Source organism: Callithrix jacchus, chromosome 17 (assembly GCF_049354715.1).
Source record: "Callithrix jacchus isolate 240 chromosome 17, calJac240_pri, whole genome shotgun sequence".
In the NCBI taxonomy this organism is placed as follows: domain Eukaryota; kingdom Metazoa; phylum Chordata; class Mammalia; order Primates; family Cebidae; genus Callithrix; species Callithrix jacchus.
The window spans coordinates 17,109,489-17,129,672 of NC_133518.1; the positions used below are offsets into that span (position 1 = coordinate 17,109,489).

The 20,184-nt window shown below is 42.9% G+C and overlaps 1 protein-coding gene and 1 pseudogene across 1 annotated transcript in view; both read right to left on the reverse strand.

The window, feature by feature from the left end:
• Window positions 1-1,572: 1,572 nt before the first annotated feature.
• The window catches only part of SAMD7 (sterile alpha motif domain containing 7), a 28,550-nt gene continuing 9,938 nt past the window's right edge, over window positions 1,573-20,184 (reverse strand). Inside the window, exons 4-9 of the mRNA XM_017965840.4 lie at window positions 19,584-19,708; window positions 15,285-15,363; window positions 13,562-14,190; window positions 12,223-12,344; window positions 4,192-4,302; window positions 1,573-2,363 (exon numbers count right to left, since the gene is read on the reverse strand). Coding sequence (XP_017821329.3) covers window positions 2,175-2,363; window positions 4,192-4,302; window positions 12,223-12,344; window positions 13,562-14,190; window positions 15,285-15,363; window positions 19,584-19,708 — 1,255 coding nt within the window. The 3' untranslated portion in view covers window positions 1,573-2,174. The remainder of the gene's footprint in view (window positions 2,364-4,191; window positions 4,303-12,222; window positions 12,345-13,561; window positions 14,191-15,284; window positions 15,364-19,583; window positions 19,709-20,184) is intronic.
• On the reverse strand, window positions 7,147-8,719 carry LOC103788739 (glycosaminoglycan xylosylkinase pseudogene; annotated as a pseudogene).

A 20,184-nucleotide genomic window follows, 5' to 3' on the forward strand; every position in this document is an offset into this window, starting at 1 on the left:
GCACAGTCCTTTTTTTTGGGTGATAGTACATGCCAAGATAGTACAAGTCCTTTTTTTTGGGTGATAGTACATGCCACATCCAATATGTGGCATATTGAAATGTTTTCCTCAGAACAACATTGAGACACATCGGTGTAAACTGATCATTTACCAACTCAACGGACTGATTTAGTAGGAATACAAAACTCAGAAGTCACCATAGTGTTTAACCTCATGGTCACTTTGCCACTAAAAATATTAATTAAGCTTTTCTTTTTATGCCTCACCACAGCATCTGTAACTCACACCTGGCATTTAGTGAAACCTCTGCATGCTGGGTATTACAGCAGGTGAAATGTCACGTGACCAAGCTGTTCTTCAGCACACTGAAGAGCAGATGAATAAAAGGAGGGAAAGAGGAAGTAAAGCATTTTTCAAGTTATTTTTAGTAAAAATCTTGCCTCACTATTCATTGGCTTATTGCCATCTTAAATAACTTATAAAAGTTCACACATTTTTGAAATGTGGGAGGATTTTCTCTCTGTTCCTGACTCTCAGCAAAGGGACCAAGAGAGTAAAGTAACAATTCACAGATATATATGGTTTGATATACTTTTTATGTCAGAAAAAAACCTGTTGTCCTAGTAAAAAAAAAAAAATCAAAGAAATGGAAGCTTAACTAAATTAGGCTTATAGGAAAATGATTTCAAAAGCCCATCTTCCAAATCAAAAAGTGAATGCGGGTAGCATGTCATTTGTGTTTAGTTAGTACTCCACTGGTGTGAAATAAATGACCTCAAAACTTAGTGGCTGAAAACAGCACACACTCATTGTCTCACAGTTTCTGTGGGTCAGAAATCCAGGCGCGGCTTCCTTGGCGGCCTCTGGCTCAGGGTCTCTCAGGAGCTGCCCTCAAGCTGTGGGCTGGGGCTGAGGTGCCTTCGAGTTTCCCTACATGGCTATCGGCAGCCTCAGAAGATTCATTTCCAGTTTCATGTGGGGCTCTCCACGGGGCCGCCTGGAAACAAAGAATCTGGCTTCCCCAGGAGTGAGAAATCCAGAGAGAGCGAGCAAGCACGCAAGACAGAAGTCACAAAAGGGACATCCCATTACACCTTCTGCATTCTGTTCATTAGAAAAGCCTCAGTACCCCCAGCCCACCCTCCAGGGGAGTAGATCTCACAAGGGCTTGAATACCAGGATGCAGGGATCCTTGTGGATCAAATCTCAGAGGCTGCCTACTAGAGTTTGCTCATTTTAAATGTAAATTTTTAAAATAGAAAATATATTCTCACAGTTAAAAATTCAAAATATACAAGAATGTATATAGTAAGAAGACTTCTTCATACCCCTGTCTGCCGATGTCCTCCTTGAGCAAATTGTTATCAGTTTCTTGTTTATCCTTTCAGAGACAGTCTGTTAAACATCGAGTTGAAAACATGGGAAGCCACAGGGTGCGAGCGGAGAGCACTCCACCTTGCCAGCTCAGACCTGCTTTGCAGAGATAACTCTTCCCCACCCCTTGGATGAAATCTCAAGTGGGCACTATGACTTTTCACCTCCCTCTCAGATAATAAGCAGTTCTCCAGTCACTTTCAGTCATAACATAGTTTTATTTCAGAAATAAAATACCTAGTCCTGAGTCATAGTCAAACTCCAAATTTTAAGGTTAATGTTTCTCCCCTTCCCTAACTTGGGCCTGCTTCATGCCGGAAATCTGCATTGAGAAAAGGTGGAGTGGGGGCAGCTTCTCCATTTCTGTTCTGTACTGCTCCCCGTTCTCTTCCACCTCTTTGTGGGTTCACTGGTTTGCCTTTATCTCTTTCAGGGTTTGGGAATGGAAAATGAGTAAAGAAAGGGAGGGAGCTCTTTTTTCATTTTCAGATCTTTTTTTTTTTCAGAGATTTCTTCATGAAAACATCGATCTGATGCTTTCTTAATGTTTGTAAATCTCCCCTTCATTAGCATGTGTTCCTAAGGATGGATCTCCAGTCACTTGGTGCTGGGGTCATTCAGCCCTGGCAGGGAATTCCTGGGGGGGCTGGGTGGCAAGTCTCCTCCATGACAACTCCAGGAAGGCTGACTTTCTCCCCTTCTCATTCTCCATCTAGTCCTGGGAAATCCTCACACATCTTTTCTAATATCCTAGACTCTTTGGAAAACTGGCTAAGACTATTCTTTCTCCTTGAGGGCTTTTAGTTTCTCATACTATCTCGCTCAATTCCTTTAGGAATTATTACATCCTGGGGACAAAAAAGGCTCAATGTGTCACTCCAGGAATTAGAATCCAAAAGAGGGGATGCATCTGCTGGTTGATCAAATGCTTGTCTTACAGGAAATGAAAGAGTTTTCTTGTAGAACATACTTCCCACATGCTGAGATACCTTTAAGACAAAATAATTATAGTAATTAATTCTATTTTTTTCCCAATAACTCAGCATTAAACACATATGGCAGAGAGGTTGAGGTAATTTCAGGCATGGAGCATCTATTAATATATAGTTGTGGCGATCACGGTTGTAGGATGTGGTGGGCTTTTCTTTCTCAGAATCACAGTGTTTACAGATGTAAAACAGGGTATCAAGGTGGCTCTAACCAGGGGCATCTGAGCAATAGTGGAATTACTGAGGGGGAGAAAAGTGGATGGTGAGGTCAGGAAGGTAAGGGTGGCAGCGTGTGAGGAGGAGCACAAATGACACAGGTCTTTGGCTTTGGCTCTGAAGGCAAGGGGAGCTATTTTAGATCTTGAGCAGAAGAGTAACACAATCTGTCTTATGTATTAAAAGGATCACTTTTACTGTTTTGTGAATCAACTCTGGATGGGCAAGGGTAGAAGCAGGGAGAGCAGTTAGAAGGTCAATGCACAATTTCTCAAAGATTTTGACCCAGCAATCCTATTACTGGGTGTTTACCCAAAGGAATATAAATCATCTATTACAAAGACACATGCATGTATACGCGCATTGCAGCATTATTCACAATAGCAAAGACATGGAATCAACCCAAATGCCCATCAATGATGGACTGGATAAGGAAATGCAGTACATATACACCATGGAATACTACACAGCCATGAAAAGGAACAAGATCATTTCCTTTGCAGGGACATGGATGGAGCTGGAAACCATTATCCTCAGCAAACTAACACAGGAAGAGAAAACCAGATACCACATGCTCTCACTTAGAAGTGGCAGCTGAACAATGAGAACACATGGACACATGAAGGGGAACAACACACACTGGAACCTGCTGGGGGGTTGCCCAGGGAGGAAGAATATCAGGATAAATAGTTAATGCATGCAGGGCTTAATACCCAGGTGATGGGTTGATAGGTGCAGCAAACCACCGTGGCACACATTTACCTATGCAACAAACCTGCACATGTATCCCAGAACTTAAAATAAAAATTAAAAATTAAAAAAAAAAGAAGGCCAATATGGTCGTTCAATGAGAGACGATGGCGCTTGAGACCAGGATGCAGTGGTGGAGGTGGTGAGAAGTGGTGCATTGGGGTTGGCTAGTTCACAAGAGTTAAATGTTTAGGAAGTTTGCAAGCCAGTTGTTAAATATATCATTATTAAAAATTAAGTCAAAGCAACATATTAAATAATGTACAACAAAAGTAATACATGCTTAAGACTCACCACTTTTTAATTGTTTTTACCTAATTATTTTACTATTATTATTTGTATCCTTGACATTATTTACACCTATTATATCTGAGATTGTATCTGGTAGAAATACTCTATAGTGGGGTGTGGCTATGTATCTCTTCCCATCTCAGGACAGTCACCCCCAAGTGTCATGGGCCTGGAGAGAGGAGGGTAGCACTCTCGAGGGGATGATGATTTCTCAGAGGATGACAGTATTCAGTGACATTAGGAGTTTGTCAGCCATGGTGGGAGTAATTTACACCACAGGAATTGGAGACACTACAACGTGGGGCTCATTTTGTCTTTAAAGAGAACTACTTGTTAAACATTAACCAGTGCATCCGTGCTTATCCTTTCCCCATTTATACCTAGGAATGTGCCACCACCACATCCAATGTTTTCAGGGTTCCTCACTTCTATTATGTCCCCAACCACAGAGGGAAAAAACTTAATAAAGAGGTTAAATAAGTATTATTTAGATTACAACAAGATAGAAGTAACATATTTGTATTAAGCTTCATGCCATTCATACATAATTAGTTATGTAAAATCCCCATACCTGTGATTGAATTTTTAGTGCCGGTCCTAGCTTTAATCCCATAGTGCCTCGAAGATGCTCTTCTGTGAGTAATGGCAAAGTTTCTCCGTCAATTGCATGATCTTTAAATACCTTAATAAATACGAAAGGTATTAATTTTGTCTGAATGTCTTTTTTTAAAAAAAGTTCTTGTACCATCTAGATATCTTAGTTTTGGCGAAAACATTAAGACTGCTTGAGGATGACAGAAAAATTTGTGAAACCTTTTTTTAGTTGCTGTCTTTTCTGTGTTCGGTAGCACATTGCTTGTGCGCTTTAATAACCCTTGGAATCAACTGTAATTCTCTGTTTATAGAACTCAATTCCAACCGGGAATAGTGATTATTTGAAGGCCAGGTCCATGAATCATTGAGCAATGTACCCCGAATACAGAGGCTGGCATATGGTAAGAAGATGTACAATAAATATTGCTGGATAAATGAATGAATGAATAAATGCTCTAAGTAAAGGGATGTGGGTAAAACCTGTCATGGTAAATTTCATCTGTCACATTTACAGATGTGGTATCTTCTGGCCATGCCTTAGATGCCTTGTAAAGGGAAGAGAGGAAAATGCTGCTGAGAACTTTCACTAGCAGACCTTTCCAGCAGCTCTCTTTGTCCTGGCTCTGTAGTGGACATGGCATGCCTTCCTTTCTTTAAAAGCCAGGAAGGCTGCTGGTGGACAAAGATTCCAGGCAGATAGAGGGATGCAAAATCTAGGCAGATTGACAGGACTGTAATTTCATGATCTTCAACTTCAACTTGCCTGGAAATCCTTTATGTTCACTGTTGAGCTTTCACTCCCTTCTATTTCAAGCTGTCTCCACCCTCCTTAAACTTTAGACTCTGTTGGGAAAGTCCTCCCCCATTTTCAGTAGATCAGAGCACTTCCTAACTTAAAACAAAACAATAGATAAGAACTCCCTCTAATTCTAACCAATGAATCTAAAAACCTTTATTTTCTCCCATTGTCATGATACAACGGAAGAAGAGAGGTCTCTCCATCACTTAAAGACAATCGCTCCACATATACTGTGGGTCCTCACCCCTCCCACTTCCAGGTTTCACTCAATAGATAATCCCCTCTTTCTCTTCACTGTCATCTTCTGCTGGCTCTTCCCCATTGGCATTTAAGTCTCCACCATCATTAAACAAACACAAATAATGAAAATATTCAAACTCCATTTCCAAATACTGTCTCATGTCTTTAACTCCCTTCACAGCCAGATTTCTCCAAAAGGTTTTGACGCTTCCTGCTTTCACATCCTCATTTCCCAGTCATTGCACAGTCTCAGGGAATCCGAGCTCAGCCCTGACCACTCCATTAAGCCTGCTCTCCTCAGCCTTCCTGGTGTCTTGGTGTACCAAACATGCAGACGTTTTGCAGATGTTACATTTCTGAAGTTCCTGGCTGCATCCGACACTGTTGACTGTGCTTCATGAACAGTGCTCTTCCTTTCTGTCATGAGGCTGCTCCCTCCTGGGTACCCCTGTTCTCTCCTTCAAGGTCACCTTTGCTGGCTCCTGTTTCTTTGTCCATTTTTGTAGATTAGGGTTTCTTAGGCTTCTGACTCAGGTCCCTTTGGTCTTCCTGATTCATTTCAGTTCGCTCAGCTTCAGCGAAGGCTCCCTACTGTGTATCTTTCACTCAGAAGCTAAATCGTGCCAGTTTGACCTCTTACATCGTTTTCATTGGGCTGTGACAGGGCAGCACTCAGTTCCAATCCAGAGTCCCACAATTACTTTGTCCTCCCACACCTCAAAGCACAGATTCTGTCTCCGTACCACATGGCCACTTCTGGGGGACAGCAGAGGGTGGTGTGGGCAATTCAAGACTGTCTTTCCTACCCTCTTCAGTGCCCCTTTTGGTGACGTGAAGTTAAAACCAGGTACTGGGATTGCTCACCTGATTTTTCGCTCTTATGAAGGCGCTTTTTGTGTGCAATGTCGCTCCCGTGGTGTTCCGGAAGGGAGGATCATCGGTGGAGGCTTCTTTTCAGCCGTCTTTCCCTGCCTCCTCTAGGTTGTGTTCTTACCTGCCCACCCCCACTGCTCCCGCACTGGCTAGAACTCCGTTATTGCTCAACTGAAGAGGCTTACCTTCTGTGTTGTCCTCCTCAACTTGTTTTCATAAAAGCAACCAGAGTGAACTTTCCACAATATAAACCTCATCATGCCGCTCCCTACTTAAATCCTGCCTGCCTCCAGGATAAAGTCGCAATCCTTCACTGGGTCTCCAAGGCTCTGTGACCTGGCCCCGTCTACCTCTCTTGCTGTCCTCACCTCTCCCACCTTGGCCCTGGCCCTCTGTAGCAATGGGATCTACTCTCAATGTCCCAACCATATTAAGTTTTCTCTGGCTTCTGGCCCTCACCTGGAAATTCCTCCTTTACTCCCTCCTGCCTCACCTTCTCTCTTGACTTTCAGGTCTCACTTTAGAGGCCTCTTCCCTTTGGAGGCCATGAGTCCCTCATATGTGTTCCCACCATGCTCCAAACGTGCCTTTCACAACATGCTCGCATGGATGTGGGATTGCTCCCTGGTGTCCCTCTTCTGGACAATGAGAAGGGGAACCACATTGGTCTTGTTTCCACCCTGTGTTCCATGCCTCAGAGAGCATGATTCAGGACCAGCTGAAGAGCAGAATCTTCTTCTGCACTGGGAAGCTTGTGTTCGAACAGATTTTAGTCATTTACAAACTATATGTATGCATATAATTTTTTTCCACAAAATGCACCAGTGCAGAAAAAGGACTGAAAGGTTCAACTTAAAACACACACTCCAGAGCCAACCCCAGTATTCATCTATCCAAATGTCACCCCTCTGATTGTCCTTTGGCCTGGAAATTAAGACTGAACAACTATAATGCCTATACGTAGAATGGGCAATTGCTGAGGAAGTCAGAAGCTGATTCAGTAGAAACATCTCCCAGCTCTGAAACTTATGGTCTTTGCTTTAGTTTCTACTACAGAAAACACCAAAGACATCCAAGGCCACCCTGTCCCCTGTCGCCAGAACTTGCTGCTGGCCATTTCCAATCCATCTCATACCATTTGGAATTGATTCTGCTGTTTATCTTTGTAAGAAGTAGTTTCACTTATTTTGTGTTGAGAATAACGAGTGGGAGAAAGGCCTCCTATCTTCCACCATGCAGTGTCCATCCCAAACTGGTCAGTGTCAAGTGGACAGGACACTCAGGAGCCGCTGGTCCATGGTGACCAGATGTGGATCAGAGAGCACTGGGGAGAGGGGGTCATGGGCCATGGCAATTTTAAGGCAGATTTCAGCACACCATTCTTCAGGTGGCTCAGTCTGTTCCAGGTAGAAACTCAGTGATGCAACACTGATAGAGAGGGGGCAAGAATGCTCCTTTCACCCAGCAAGGGGTTCCCAAAACCTTTGTCCTTGTCAGGAAGGATGAGCATACTAGTGCCTTCATTACCTTGAAAGTTCTCATAGTGATGGCAGTCAGCACTGTCAATCAGGTAATCAAAGAAGCTGTGATTATGTGTCCAAGAGGCACAGGCCAGAGTCATAAGGGAACACTTTTTTCATAGCATCTCAGTAGCTCTCATCATACTCCCAGCTGGTCAATTTGCCTTCTCGGTTAAGTCCTGCCCCCATAGGTGTCGGTGTTTTTGCAGAAGCCACATATCTGGAAGCCAAAGTGTGACGGATCCTTCCCACTGTGTCTCCATCAGCACAAGCTTCTTCTGTTTCTTAGTACTAATCATAATTCTCATAAAAACAAGTATCATTTCCTACAGTTAGAAAGGGGCTCAACAGCTGCTCCATGGCGTGATCTCTGTCCAAAGATGAACAAATCTGCCCACCATCAGTGGGGCTCTCGGACACCCAGAATCCTGTCCAGGTGAAAGGCTGCTAGCTCTGCACTGTGTCTATCATAACCGGCATATGGTTCCCTTCTACTACATAGTCTCAGCTCTACTGTTTAGGTTTGAAAACAACTTTCTGCCCCCTTTCAAGAATCAGTAAGGCTTTCAGCTGTGTCCCTTTAGAACCCACATCAGCTTTAATAATTTTCTTGGTGGCCATGGCATCCTGATTGCCCCCGCTCTGGTGTCTCTTCACGGTACACTGCCTGGGGAACCACCCACTGGGATGCAATATCCCAGGAAGACTGCAAGGTGTGGTCCAACTTGGGTGACAGCTCCATCCGCAAGCCAGTCATCATTCAGTGAAAAGCCCTTCTGCGGTCTTCCTGCAACCTAAGTTGCCAACCAGGAAAACCTTGGCAAAGATGAAGATGACAAGAAGAATTGCTAACAGCATGACTCACTGCCTTAGCTTCAGGTTGGCCTCTTTTCTTCTCCCCGACCCACTCTTTGGCTCACTTATCAAGGAGAGCTGCTGGTAACAGTTACTAAGGAGATTCCATCATTGTACACATTGGTCCATTTGTGGACGCACCTTCCACAGTTCCTATTGGGCCCTAGGCTCACTCGTAGGTGGCCGCGAAGTGCAATGCAGTGTAGCCCCAGCCACCTCCAAGGAAGGGCAGCCTGAGGCCGCGCTCACCACCCCCATTCCCTGACCACCTCTCTCAGTGCTGAGCCAGCCATTCCCCTTACCCCCCGCGAACTATATTAAGTCATTATTTCTTTTCCTATTTTAATCTAGCAAATTATAGAAAATGGCTAATATAAATTAAGGAGCCAGCTGCAGTGGCTGGCATCTATAATCTCAGTTACTTGGGAGGCTACGGCTGGAGTATTGCTTGAGATCAGAAGTTTGAGATAAGCCTGGGCAACACAGTGAGACCCTCATCTCTTAAAAAAAAAAGATTAGCTAGATGTGGTGGCACACACCTGACCATTTGTGAGCATCCAAGGGAGGAGGAATCAGGTGGATAAATTTTCAAGCAGTGGTAGGTTGGCAGCCAGGGACTGAAATGTGTGAGGACCTAACCCTCAGCCATGGTGGATGTGCTCTGGGCTGGGGGCAAGGACATGCACATCCCTGTTGCTCAAATGTACCCCTTTCTTTCTCACCAGAGCAGTTTGGGCCACGTGTATGATATAAATGTGCACATATTTTCAGTAATTTCAGTTCTTTTTAGAGAATATTTTATCTGCCGCATCCTCCGACCTAGACATTTACTTGGAACAAAGTATGTTGCAGGGTCTCCTGAATGTTCCTTAGCAGCTGAGCCACCAATCCTCTCTTTACACCTATTTAAAAGCATTTATTTGCATTTGGGGCCTTGGGTTTTTTTTGTTGTTGTTGTTACTTGTTTTTTCTTCTGAATTTCTTTTTCTACTTATAGAGGTGAGTGGTGAGAGGTTGCTGAGTAGGCACCTAAGGCAGAGGTGGGGAGTAAGAAGATAGTTGGGACACAGTAGGTTTAACTCCAGCTAATCCCAGCACCTTGGTCCAACTTGTTTAAAGAGAGGGGCTAAGGCCAGGTTCGGTGGCTCATGCCTGTAATCCTAGCACTTTGGGAGGCCAAGGTGGGCAGATCAGAAGGTCAGGAGTTCAAGACCAGCCTGGCCAACCCTGTCTCTACTAAAAATATAAAAATTAGCTAGATGTGGTAGGGGGTGCCTGTAATCCCAGCTACTCAGGAGGCTGAGGCAGGAGAATCACTTGAACCCGAGAGGCAGAGGTTGCAGTGAGCCAAGATTGCACCACTGCACTCCAGCCTGGGTGACAGAGCAAGACTCTGTCTCAAAAAAAAAGAAAGAAAGAAAAATAGAAAAGAAAAAAAAGAAAGGGGCTATGAGTAACACCTGATGGGACATTTGAGACAAGGGTCCTTGTGAGAGTGGGGTACAAGCAGTACTGACTCAGAGCTGTTGCATCCAGAGGGTATCTCCCCATTTCTATATAAAATAACATCATAGAGTATAGCCGGAGGCAGGCACAGCGGAGCAGTGACATCTTTCAGTTGATGCCACCTGCTGTCACTTGGAGGGAGTATACTGTAATGAGGAAACAGAAGCAGGACTTGATCCTGAACAAATTTGAGACATAATCTAGAAATGATTGGTACCACTTCTTGGGGTGGGGAGGAGGGCGCTGACATCCTGTCAGTGCGAGATAATGAGTCAGCAGGGTTTAGAGTACTCATGTTTATGTGACTTCTGTGTATCCACAAGGGGACATTTGGAATTTCGAACTATGAAAAGCATGTAATATACTATTTATTGCTAGAGCGGTTATTATAAATCACACTTTTATGACTATGGATCAGTGAGAATAACCAGAGCTCAAATTTGATGTGCCAGACCTCAGCAATCGCGTGCTTATTAAATAAGGGGTTGCTCTTCTGGTTATTAGAATTTAGTAACTTAATTGAACCCATGGTTGACATGGCACTTGAAATGGTATAAATAATTTAAAAAGTGGCTTACCCAAGACTAATGACTAATTTAAAAAAATAAGGTTATAACCATTGAACAGGGGAGAGTAGGCCAAAAACTTTTTATCAGGTTATGCAAAAGACAAAAAATGGGTGACTTGAAGAATACAACTTGTCTCATAAGTAACTTGAGGTTTGCCTCTCTCTACAATCTAATGATGAGATTCGTGCTTATTGAGGACTTACAAGGTGCCATGCACTCTAATGCTCACAAAAATCCTCTGAAAATGTATTATTACTATTATCTTCATTTTACAGATAAAATAACTAAGGCACAGAGACGGCACAACTTGTCCGAGGTCACACAGCCAGAAAATAGGAAAACCAGGATATGAACTTGTGCTTTCGGGCTTCAGAAGCCATACTCAGTAACTCCTCTATATAGCTTTTCCATAAGTCCCATAAACTAAACTAAAAAACACAATAAAAAGAAAAAGAATTAACAGCATCTCACTGTAGACAAACATTTCACAAAATTGAGATCTGGAAAAAATCAGCTCTAGAATCAGTTAATTACGATATAGTTATACCTTGATGTCCTTTTCTTTCTTTTCCTTTAACATGCAAACTAAAGATAATGATACTAGATTTAGTAGGGACTTTATTGCTTAGAACTGTATTATTAAATAACTCAAGCAAACTATATGCATGAAAATGAAGCATTGACATAAACTTCAAAATGTTACCAACTTACGACTTTTGCCACAAAATTTTCAATACATATGAGGCTAGTTTTGTTTCTCACTGCCCTTATAGTTTATTATTAAGAATATGGTATTATATACCAGATTGAATATGTTGTATGCATTTTTATATATTGTCCCAGCATAAATATAGAATTTTTTTGAGATGGAGTCTCACTCTGTCGCCCAAACTAGAATGCAGTGGCGTGATCTCGGTTCACTGCAACCTCCTACTCCCAGGTTCAAGCAGTTCTCTGCCTCAGCCTCCAGAGTAGCTGGGATTACAGGCTGGGATTACAGGTGCCCACCACCATGCCTGGCTAATTTGTGTAATTTTTTAATAGAGATGGGGTTTCAGCATCTTAGCCAAGCTGGTCTTAAACTCCTGAGGTTGTGATCCACCCACCTCTGCCTTCCAAAGTGCTGGGATTACAGGCGTGTACCACCACACCCCAGCCAATACAGAATTTAAATTAATGGATTTCCTACTTTTCAGATATTGCCTTCTTGTTCTTTTTTAGAATGAAGTATATATTTCTGTTACTTACAGTGAGTAACCTAAAACTTCTGACCCAGAAGTCTGTGCTCCAAAAACGTTTGCTATGTGTATAAGCAGGGAAGGTAGTCGTTATTTCCCATCATTTTTGGATGTTCAGCTTCTGAACCTTCTAATTTTGGGAGAATTTCTACTTCTTAGGAGTCCTGATGGGAAAGAAGCTAAAGAGAGACTATGGCTTTCCCAGCCTCCCCTGATGCTGGGGTGTGGGTATATGACCCAAGTTCCACCAGCCAGAGACCTGTCCCAGGGTAGACACTGGCATAAAAAGGAGAGATTAGTAGTAGGAATCCTTTCTGTAGGCAAAATGCAAGTTTGATGTAATTCACTGTATAGGAAAGATATTTCAAATTGTTTTTCTTGTATGGAAATACTTAAATATTAAGTCACCTGAGCATAGTCTGAACAGCCTGGAAGGCTGCTAATGAAGCTGTGCACATCATCCACGGTCCACTTCTGAATGTCTTCATCCAAAGAAAGATTTCCCCCAACTGTAAGCAGTGCATGTGTTCCTTTAAAATGGAAAGAAATTGTGGCATAAAATACATACAGATTGATGTACAGTTACATTAATTTCCTTGTATTCGATCACCTTAGAATGGTCTCAGTTTGCAAACTCCTTACAAGATGTTAAGAGTTACTAGGAGGTGTTTTCTAAAAGCTTCAGCTGCTTCCTCTCTCTTCTTTCTCTGAAAAGCTCTTTCCTGACAGCATTGATAATAGTAACCAAGTTCCTGTTCACTCCAGCTTCCTTCAGATTCCAACACAAACGACCCATGGATTATATTCTCCAGATTAATGTTACTATGTTTTTGTGATATGTGATTATCATACTCTCAGGATGAGACAAGAATTTAGCTAAATTTTCAGCAAAATGACAAATTAATATTTTGTAGAGAAGCAGTTGGTATGCTGGCTATATTACACACCCTTCACAATCCCTGTGTCTTAAAATATTTTTATCTAAAGGAATTCGAGAAAACTATTCAGTGTGTGTTTTTGGCATGAAATGCATTAGTATTTTTAGATATGAATGTGTCAACGGTATTGGACCCTGAAAGGTAATACTTTTGCTTAATTTTCTGTTTTTTTCCCATACTTAAATACTGGGGAGATATCCCAGCACTTTGGGAGGCCGAGGCGGGCGGATCACAAGGTCAAGAGATCGAGACCGTGTTGAAACCCTGTCTCTACTAAAAAAAAATACAAAAATTAGCTGGGCGTGGTGACGCACGCCTGTAGTCCCAGCTACTCAGGAGGCTGAGGCAGGAGAATCGCTTGAACCCAGGAGGAGGAGGTTGCAGTGAGCCGAGATCGCGCCACTGTACTCCAGCCTGGCGCCTGGTGCCTGGCGACACAACGAGACTCTGTCTCAAAAAAAAAAAAAAAAAAAAATTCATATTTTTAACCAAGAAGCCTCTCTGCTTTGTGTTATAGAAATAAACACTAAATTACATTAAAATCGTAAATAAAAATTCTGTTATGTTTCCCCAGATATTTACCTTCCTAGCCTTTGTTGAAAATTCTCTATGCAGCAAAATATAAACAGAGGCTAGTTTCACTGATATGGCTTATTAGAACTGATGGAATAAAGTGAGGCTAAGAAAAGGTAATTCCAAGCAGGATTAAGATGAAAAGGGGCAGGATGGTTACAGTTTATTATGTCGTAACCTACAGACGTGGCAACCCGTAGTTAATGACGATCTGCCATTGGCCCCTGCACACCTACCTGGCAGAGATGGTCGAGGAAGTGGAGGACAAACCCCATTCTTTTCATCACAGGCTGCAAAAGTCTGCTCCGAAGCCTCTTCTTTCCCACTCTCCCAGGCCTTTGCTTTCAATGTAGCAGTGTGAGATCCCCAGGGTTTCCTATGAGTGGGCTCGAGCTCTCCACAGGTGTTGGCAAGAGCTGTAGGTGGCTTTTCATTCGTTTCACTTGACTTCTGGTTGTTGGGCGCTTCAATTTCTGGGTCTTTTGCATAATGATCCTCTTGATAGGGAACTGCAGGAGTCTGGGCCAGGAGTTTTTCTTCGGCTTGACTTTTGGCATTCTCAGCATCACTGTCTAGAACTTTTTGATTCCCCGTATTTTTCCTGAGTCGACGACATCTCTGCCCCCAGCTCTCCTCAAAGTGTGGTGCGGTTGCCACTAGCATGGGGTTTCCCTGAAGGTTTCTGAGGGTGCTTCTGTGAAAATGCAGGTCACTGGCAGGGAGCATGCTCCTGCCATGGTAGGCAGCGGGACCAGCTGGGACACCGGAGCCATAGAGGAATGGTATCCCTAGGCCTGCTAGTCCCTTAGGATTAATTTTTTCCATCCTCCTTTGCTGGTAAATAGCATACATTTCCATTTCTGTCCTGAAAACAAAACAGTATATTTTATACAGCCCATGAAAACCATTATAAATGTAATTTTAATAGCTCCTCGCCTTCCCTAAAATAGTCCTCACACTGTATATCTGAAGTTTGTTTGGTGGAAACACGAATCCCCCACAAAGCCAGCGAGAAGGGGAGTTTGAGTAAGATCTGAAGATCTGTCTGAGTCTCACAACGGAAGGCCAAAGGCCAGTCTTTAGTGTTACCTCTAAATAGATGGGCAAATTTAGCAGGGATGGGGCTTTTGCAGCACAGGTAGTTCCTTGCCAGAGATTAATCCGCAAAAAACCTAAAGTACTGGGAAGAGGTTTTCAAACCCTGCAAAATAATCTTAGTGAGACTCAAGAAAGACTGGTAGACAATGCAAGTCTCAGTGTTTATAAATCAATGCAGTGGCTGGGGAAGAGAGGAGGGGAAGACTTGGTGGTTTGGCTTACTTCACTTTGCTTAGTGGTCCTCAGCTGGACCCCTTTGGGTTCAGTGATGAGAAAGTTGCCTCTCTGCCTTCTCTTACCCTGGGGCCACACCCTACTCATTGTTCTACTTTTCTTTCTCCTCCACTACAGCTGAAGGCCACTCACTGTTGGGCTAACATGCGGTTGTCTGAGCTCTGATGGCGTAATCTGAAGTTGGGTTGGCAAACTTGGCTCCTATCTTTGCGCAAAACTTTAGTCATTTAAGACAGTAATGCCAATATGAATTTCAGATGAATCACAGGCATTTTAATTTATGGGACACTGATGGTCTATTGCAATCTGAGTGCTAATACTACCGTTAGCTTCACTGTGGGATTTCTAATCTTGCTTTTATCCTTAACCAACCTGCATATGTGTTTGTATTTGCTTCATTTTCTTTCTTTCTTTCTCTTTTTTTAAGTGAAAGCAAGTTTATGAAGATAAAGGAATAGAGAATGGCTACTTCATAGGCAGAGTAGACTGTGTTTCTTTTCGTAATCTGCCTGAAATACTTTAATGTGTGTGTGTGTATTTATTTGTTATATATACCTTTATTCACTTGTTATATGAATATAACAAGTGAATGAATAGAAAATAAATAAAACAACGTTGTCAAATTACCTGGCAGTATGATGCCTTTGAATCATTTCATTCCTTCTGGCCACTGCCTTTATGGATTCAGGTGGTAAAATGCCCCAACCTTAAAAAAGAAAACCACCATCGCACCCCACAAATAAGTTAAAAACATGCATTTGAAACATAACTATGTAAAACAGTATCTGCAAAAACAAAAGCAAACCAAACCAGCAGTTGTGCAGTTATGGAAATGGTATCAGATCATAGCGGTTCAGTGTCTTAGTGTCACGTTGGTGATAGCATGATAAATACCAGATAACTTTTTGTTCTTTAATTGTTGGTCTCATGACTGGTGACATTTTCCTGCCTAACATTAAAAGATAAAAGATGAAGTGATTTGTGACTCTCTTGATTGTTGCCTTTTTTGATCTTTTAAAAGTATGTTTTTTGGGGGGGTACAACGTGATGTTTTGATATATGTATACATTGAAGAATGATTAACTTGAGCTAATTAGCATCTCACCTCACATATTTATCACTTTTTGTGGTCAGAAGATTTACAGTTTACTCCTTTTTTGAGACAGAGTCTTGCTCTGTCATCCAGGCTGAAGTGCAGTGGCACAATCTCAGCTCACTGCAACCTCCGACTCCCTGGTTCAAGCGATTCTCCTGCCTCAGCCTCCCAAATAGCTGGGATTACAGGCACCTGCCACCGTGTCCAGCTAATTTTTGTATTTTTAGTAGAGATGGGGTTTCATCATGTTGACCAGGCTGGTCTCAAACTCCTGACCTCAGGTGATCTGCCCACCTCGACCCCCAAAGTGCTGGGATTACAGGCACAAGCCACCGCGCCTGGCCACAATCTACTATCTTAGCTATTTTCAAGTATATAATACATTGTTATTAACTGTAGCCACCGTGCTATATAATTGATCTCTAGAACTTATTCCTTGAGTCTAAAACTTGGCACCTTTTGACCAACATCTCTCCAGTCCCCCCGCGTTGATCTCTTGCTTTTGAAGTAAAATTGATAATTGTTCTACTTTTTTGTACAAAAGGAATTAGTCAACCTTTTCTTTCTTTTTCTTTTTTGAGATGGAGTCTCGCTCTGTCGCTTAGGCTGGAGTGCAGGGACGCGATCTCGGCTCACTGCCGTCTCTGCCTTCTGGGTTCAAGCAATTCTCCTGCCTCAGCCTCCTGAGTAGCTGGATTTACAGGGATATGCCACCATGCCCAGCTAATATTTGTATTTTTAGTAGAAATGGGTTTTCACCAAGTTGGTCAGGCTGGTCTTGAACTCCTGACCTCGTGATCTTTCTGCCTCAGTCTCCCAAAGTGCAACCTTTTCATAAAAAGTGTTCTCTGGTATACTAAAAACCCAGGAAATTCCATGAGGATTTAAGTTATTTAAAGTTCTCTATGTAGATAAAAATTTATGTGCCCGGCCTTGAGATACTCTCTTTTAGACAGCTGGTATACATGAAGCTACCAATTCATGGGACACTGCCTATGGAAACAAAGTCTGCACAAGAAGTTCAGTCTAGAGAGCACAATACTAACTGCCTGGATTTCTAGAACCCTCTGAGGTCTGGTGTCATGAAACCTACTCCTATACTTTCTCTTTTTCAAATAGGCAACATCAAACTTAATGTTAGTCCTGTTGTGTAATTCACTGCTACTTAACATCCCTGTTTTGTTTGTTTGCTTTTTTCCTTTGAGATGGAGTTTTGCTCTTGTTGCTCAGGCTGGAGTGCAGTGGCACGATCTTGGCTCACGGAAACCTCCACTTCCCAGGTTCAAGCAATTCTCTCCTGCCTCAGCCTCCAGAGTAGCTGGGTTACAGGCACGTGTCATCACACCCAGTGGTGCATGCCTGTAATTTTTTTTGTATTTTTAATGGAGACAGGGTTTCTCCATGTTGGTCAGGCTGCTCTCAAACTCCTGACTTCAGGTGATCTGCCTGTCTCGGGCTCCCAAAGTGCTGGGATTACAGGTGTGAGCCACCGCGCCCAGCCCTACATCCCTGTTTTTTAAACAGAGCCCTGTCTTAGCTTCTATTTTGCCAACTTACCTAGTAGCTCAGTTTTTGCAGGACTGAGGCCTTATCTTGCCCTTGCTCTCTCTTACACTTCAGCCTTGAGGTGAGAGACCTGACCTATGTCCCTAGAGAAAGGTGGTCAACCTATTTGCTTTTATATCTAAATATTAGCAATTTCTGGGTTCTTTATCAAGAAGAGTCAGCAGTGCAGCTGTTTTACTAGTCTATTGGCCTGTTGTCTGTAATCAGGGGCTACAGCTTACTGGGCTATTGCTGCCAGGTGGCCTCCATCGAGGATCTGCTGTTGGACTGTCTCCTTTGGTCCTTGAACCAATTTACCAGGTGGGTCCAGTTTCAGATCTGGCCCTTGCTTGAATGCTTGCTCTCATTGCAGTTAAATAGATTCGCGACCTGAGGTAAACAGCATGCTCAAATCCAGGCGGGCCAGCCTCTTCGCTGACCCAGGCGTGAATCCTATTTCTCTTTGGGTCAGGCTTTTCCTTCACATTGTTCTCACTATTACGAGTTGTTGGAATTGTGGAGCAGGGATAAGTAGAAACTTATGAATATGGTTTTTTGGGGAGAGAAGATAGACCAGTTTGAGCTTCAGTGTTGTGGGGAAATTCTCACCTAGTCTCTCCCGAGCCCTCACAAGTCCTGTTTTCCCCATCACGACTTTACTGAAATGGCTTGTATCAGAGTTACTGATGACCTCTGCATAGCGCTGAATCTAATGATATATTCACAGTTTTCATCTTACTTGCTCTGCAAATGGCACACTTGACACAGCTGCTCACTCCTTAAAATAGTGCATTGTAAAATGACTGTAAATCTTATAACCACAAAAAGTGATAAATAAGGCCAGGTGTGGAGGCCCATGTCTGTAATCCCAGCACTTTGGGCGGCCGAGGTGGGTGGATCATTTGAGGTCAGAAGTTCCAGACCAGCCTGGCCAACATGGTGAAACCCCATCTCTGCTAATAATACAAAAATTAGCTGGGCATGGTGGCACAACCTGTAGTCCCAGCTACTTGGGAGGCTGAGGCAGGAGAATTGCTTGAACCCGGGAGGCGGAGGTTGCAGTGAGCCGAAATCATGCTATTGCACTCCAGCCTGGGTGACAAGAGCAAAACTCCATCTCGAACAAACAACAGCAACAAAAGTGATAAATATGTGAGGTGAGACCTATGATTCGCTTGATCTAATCATTCCACACTTTCTTCCCATGGCGTCCAGACCACCACGCTTTCCTGGGTTTCTTCCTACCCCACTGGTTCCCTTCACTTGTTTTACTTCTCCCTCGCTTGCTCTTCCTCATCTTCTGGACTCTGTTAGTGGGTCGGTCTCAGGGATGCTCCTTTTTAACTCTTCTATCTGCACTCGCTCCATAGGTGATCTGATCTAGCCTCATATATGCTGATCACTTCCAAAATTATATCCCCAAGTTGTCCTTAGAAGTTCTTCCTGCATTCAGCTGCCTTCATGACCTCTCTGCTTGGGTGTTTATTAGGCATCTGAGGTGTAATATGAGCAAGCTGAACCCCTGATAAGTCTCCCTCCCCAACAACCCTGTTCCTTTCACAGTCTTCCTCAACTCAATGAGTAGCAACTCCATCTTTCCAACTATTCGCACCAAAATTTTTGATGTCATTCTTAGTACTCTTTCTTCCACCTTCCACATACATGCTGTGAGAAAATTTCATTGTTTCTACAAAGTAATTAGAGAATTTAACCACTTCTTATTCCTGCTGTCATCACCCACGACCAAGTTGTCATAATGTTGTAGCCATTCTAATAGCCCACTAATTCCCATCAGTTTCTTCCCAGAACTTTGATCAGGTTTGTCCCCATCTCGGCAGCCAGAATTATCCTGGTAACATTTAAGTCAGACTATGTTGCTCTTTTGCTCAAACTCCTTGAAGGGTTCCCCTTTCACTCAGAATAAAAGCCACATTTTCACTATGACCATCAGACCCATGGAAACTGCCTTAAGCCCCATTAATTCTCAGATCTAATCTCCTCATAACTTTATCAGTTCATCATGTGTAAGATGAGACAAATCGTAATACTGCAGATCTTCACATTGTTCCTGAATAAGTTGATGCTTAGAGGAGTTAGGCAGCTTACACCGGGTCACACAGTAGTAGCACCATGATCTGAAACTAGGTGGTAGCTACAGAGACTACAGACAGCACCTCCACATGGTCCTGCCTCCAACATTTAGGAGTAAAATGATAGCAAGTTTAATGTGTCCATCCAGTTCAAAATGACTCCACAGATGACAGCCAAGCTTCTATTGCTCGTACCTGGGTAGATCCGATTGGACAGCACGTTTGGCATACTTGTGTTTGGTAGAACAGAGGATCCAAACTGGGAAGGAACACAAAACTGTCTTGGATCAGTTGCAGCTACCGTGGAAGGCAATACATCTCTAGGAACAAAAAGATATAAAATAAAATAGGTAAAATGAGATTGGAGTACAAAATTTCCATGGCTGAGTCAGTGAGACTTTTTTTCTATCATCTCTTCCCAAAGTGAAATACAAAAGCCCTGGAGTCCTTAGGAGTTTAGGGAGAAATACGGTGGAAAGGTCGGGAAGAACTCTACTAATGAAGGACTGATCCAGCTGACAACAAAACAGAGGAAGCAGGAAAGGAAAGTTTTAGGGATATCTGGGAAAAAAGACTTAAATCAACACTGCTCTCTGATTTTTCATGACCAACAGTCTACTCTGACCACAAATTCTTTCCGTATTTAATGGGCATGCTTTGGTTGGGCTTGCCATTTGGGATCAATGTTTGAGTACCTGGGTGGACAACTTGTTCTGCTAAACATTAGTGGTCTCTAGAAGTTCCACTTTATTGCTCACAGTCCATAAACAAGAATAAATAATGAGGCCGGGTGCGG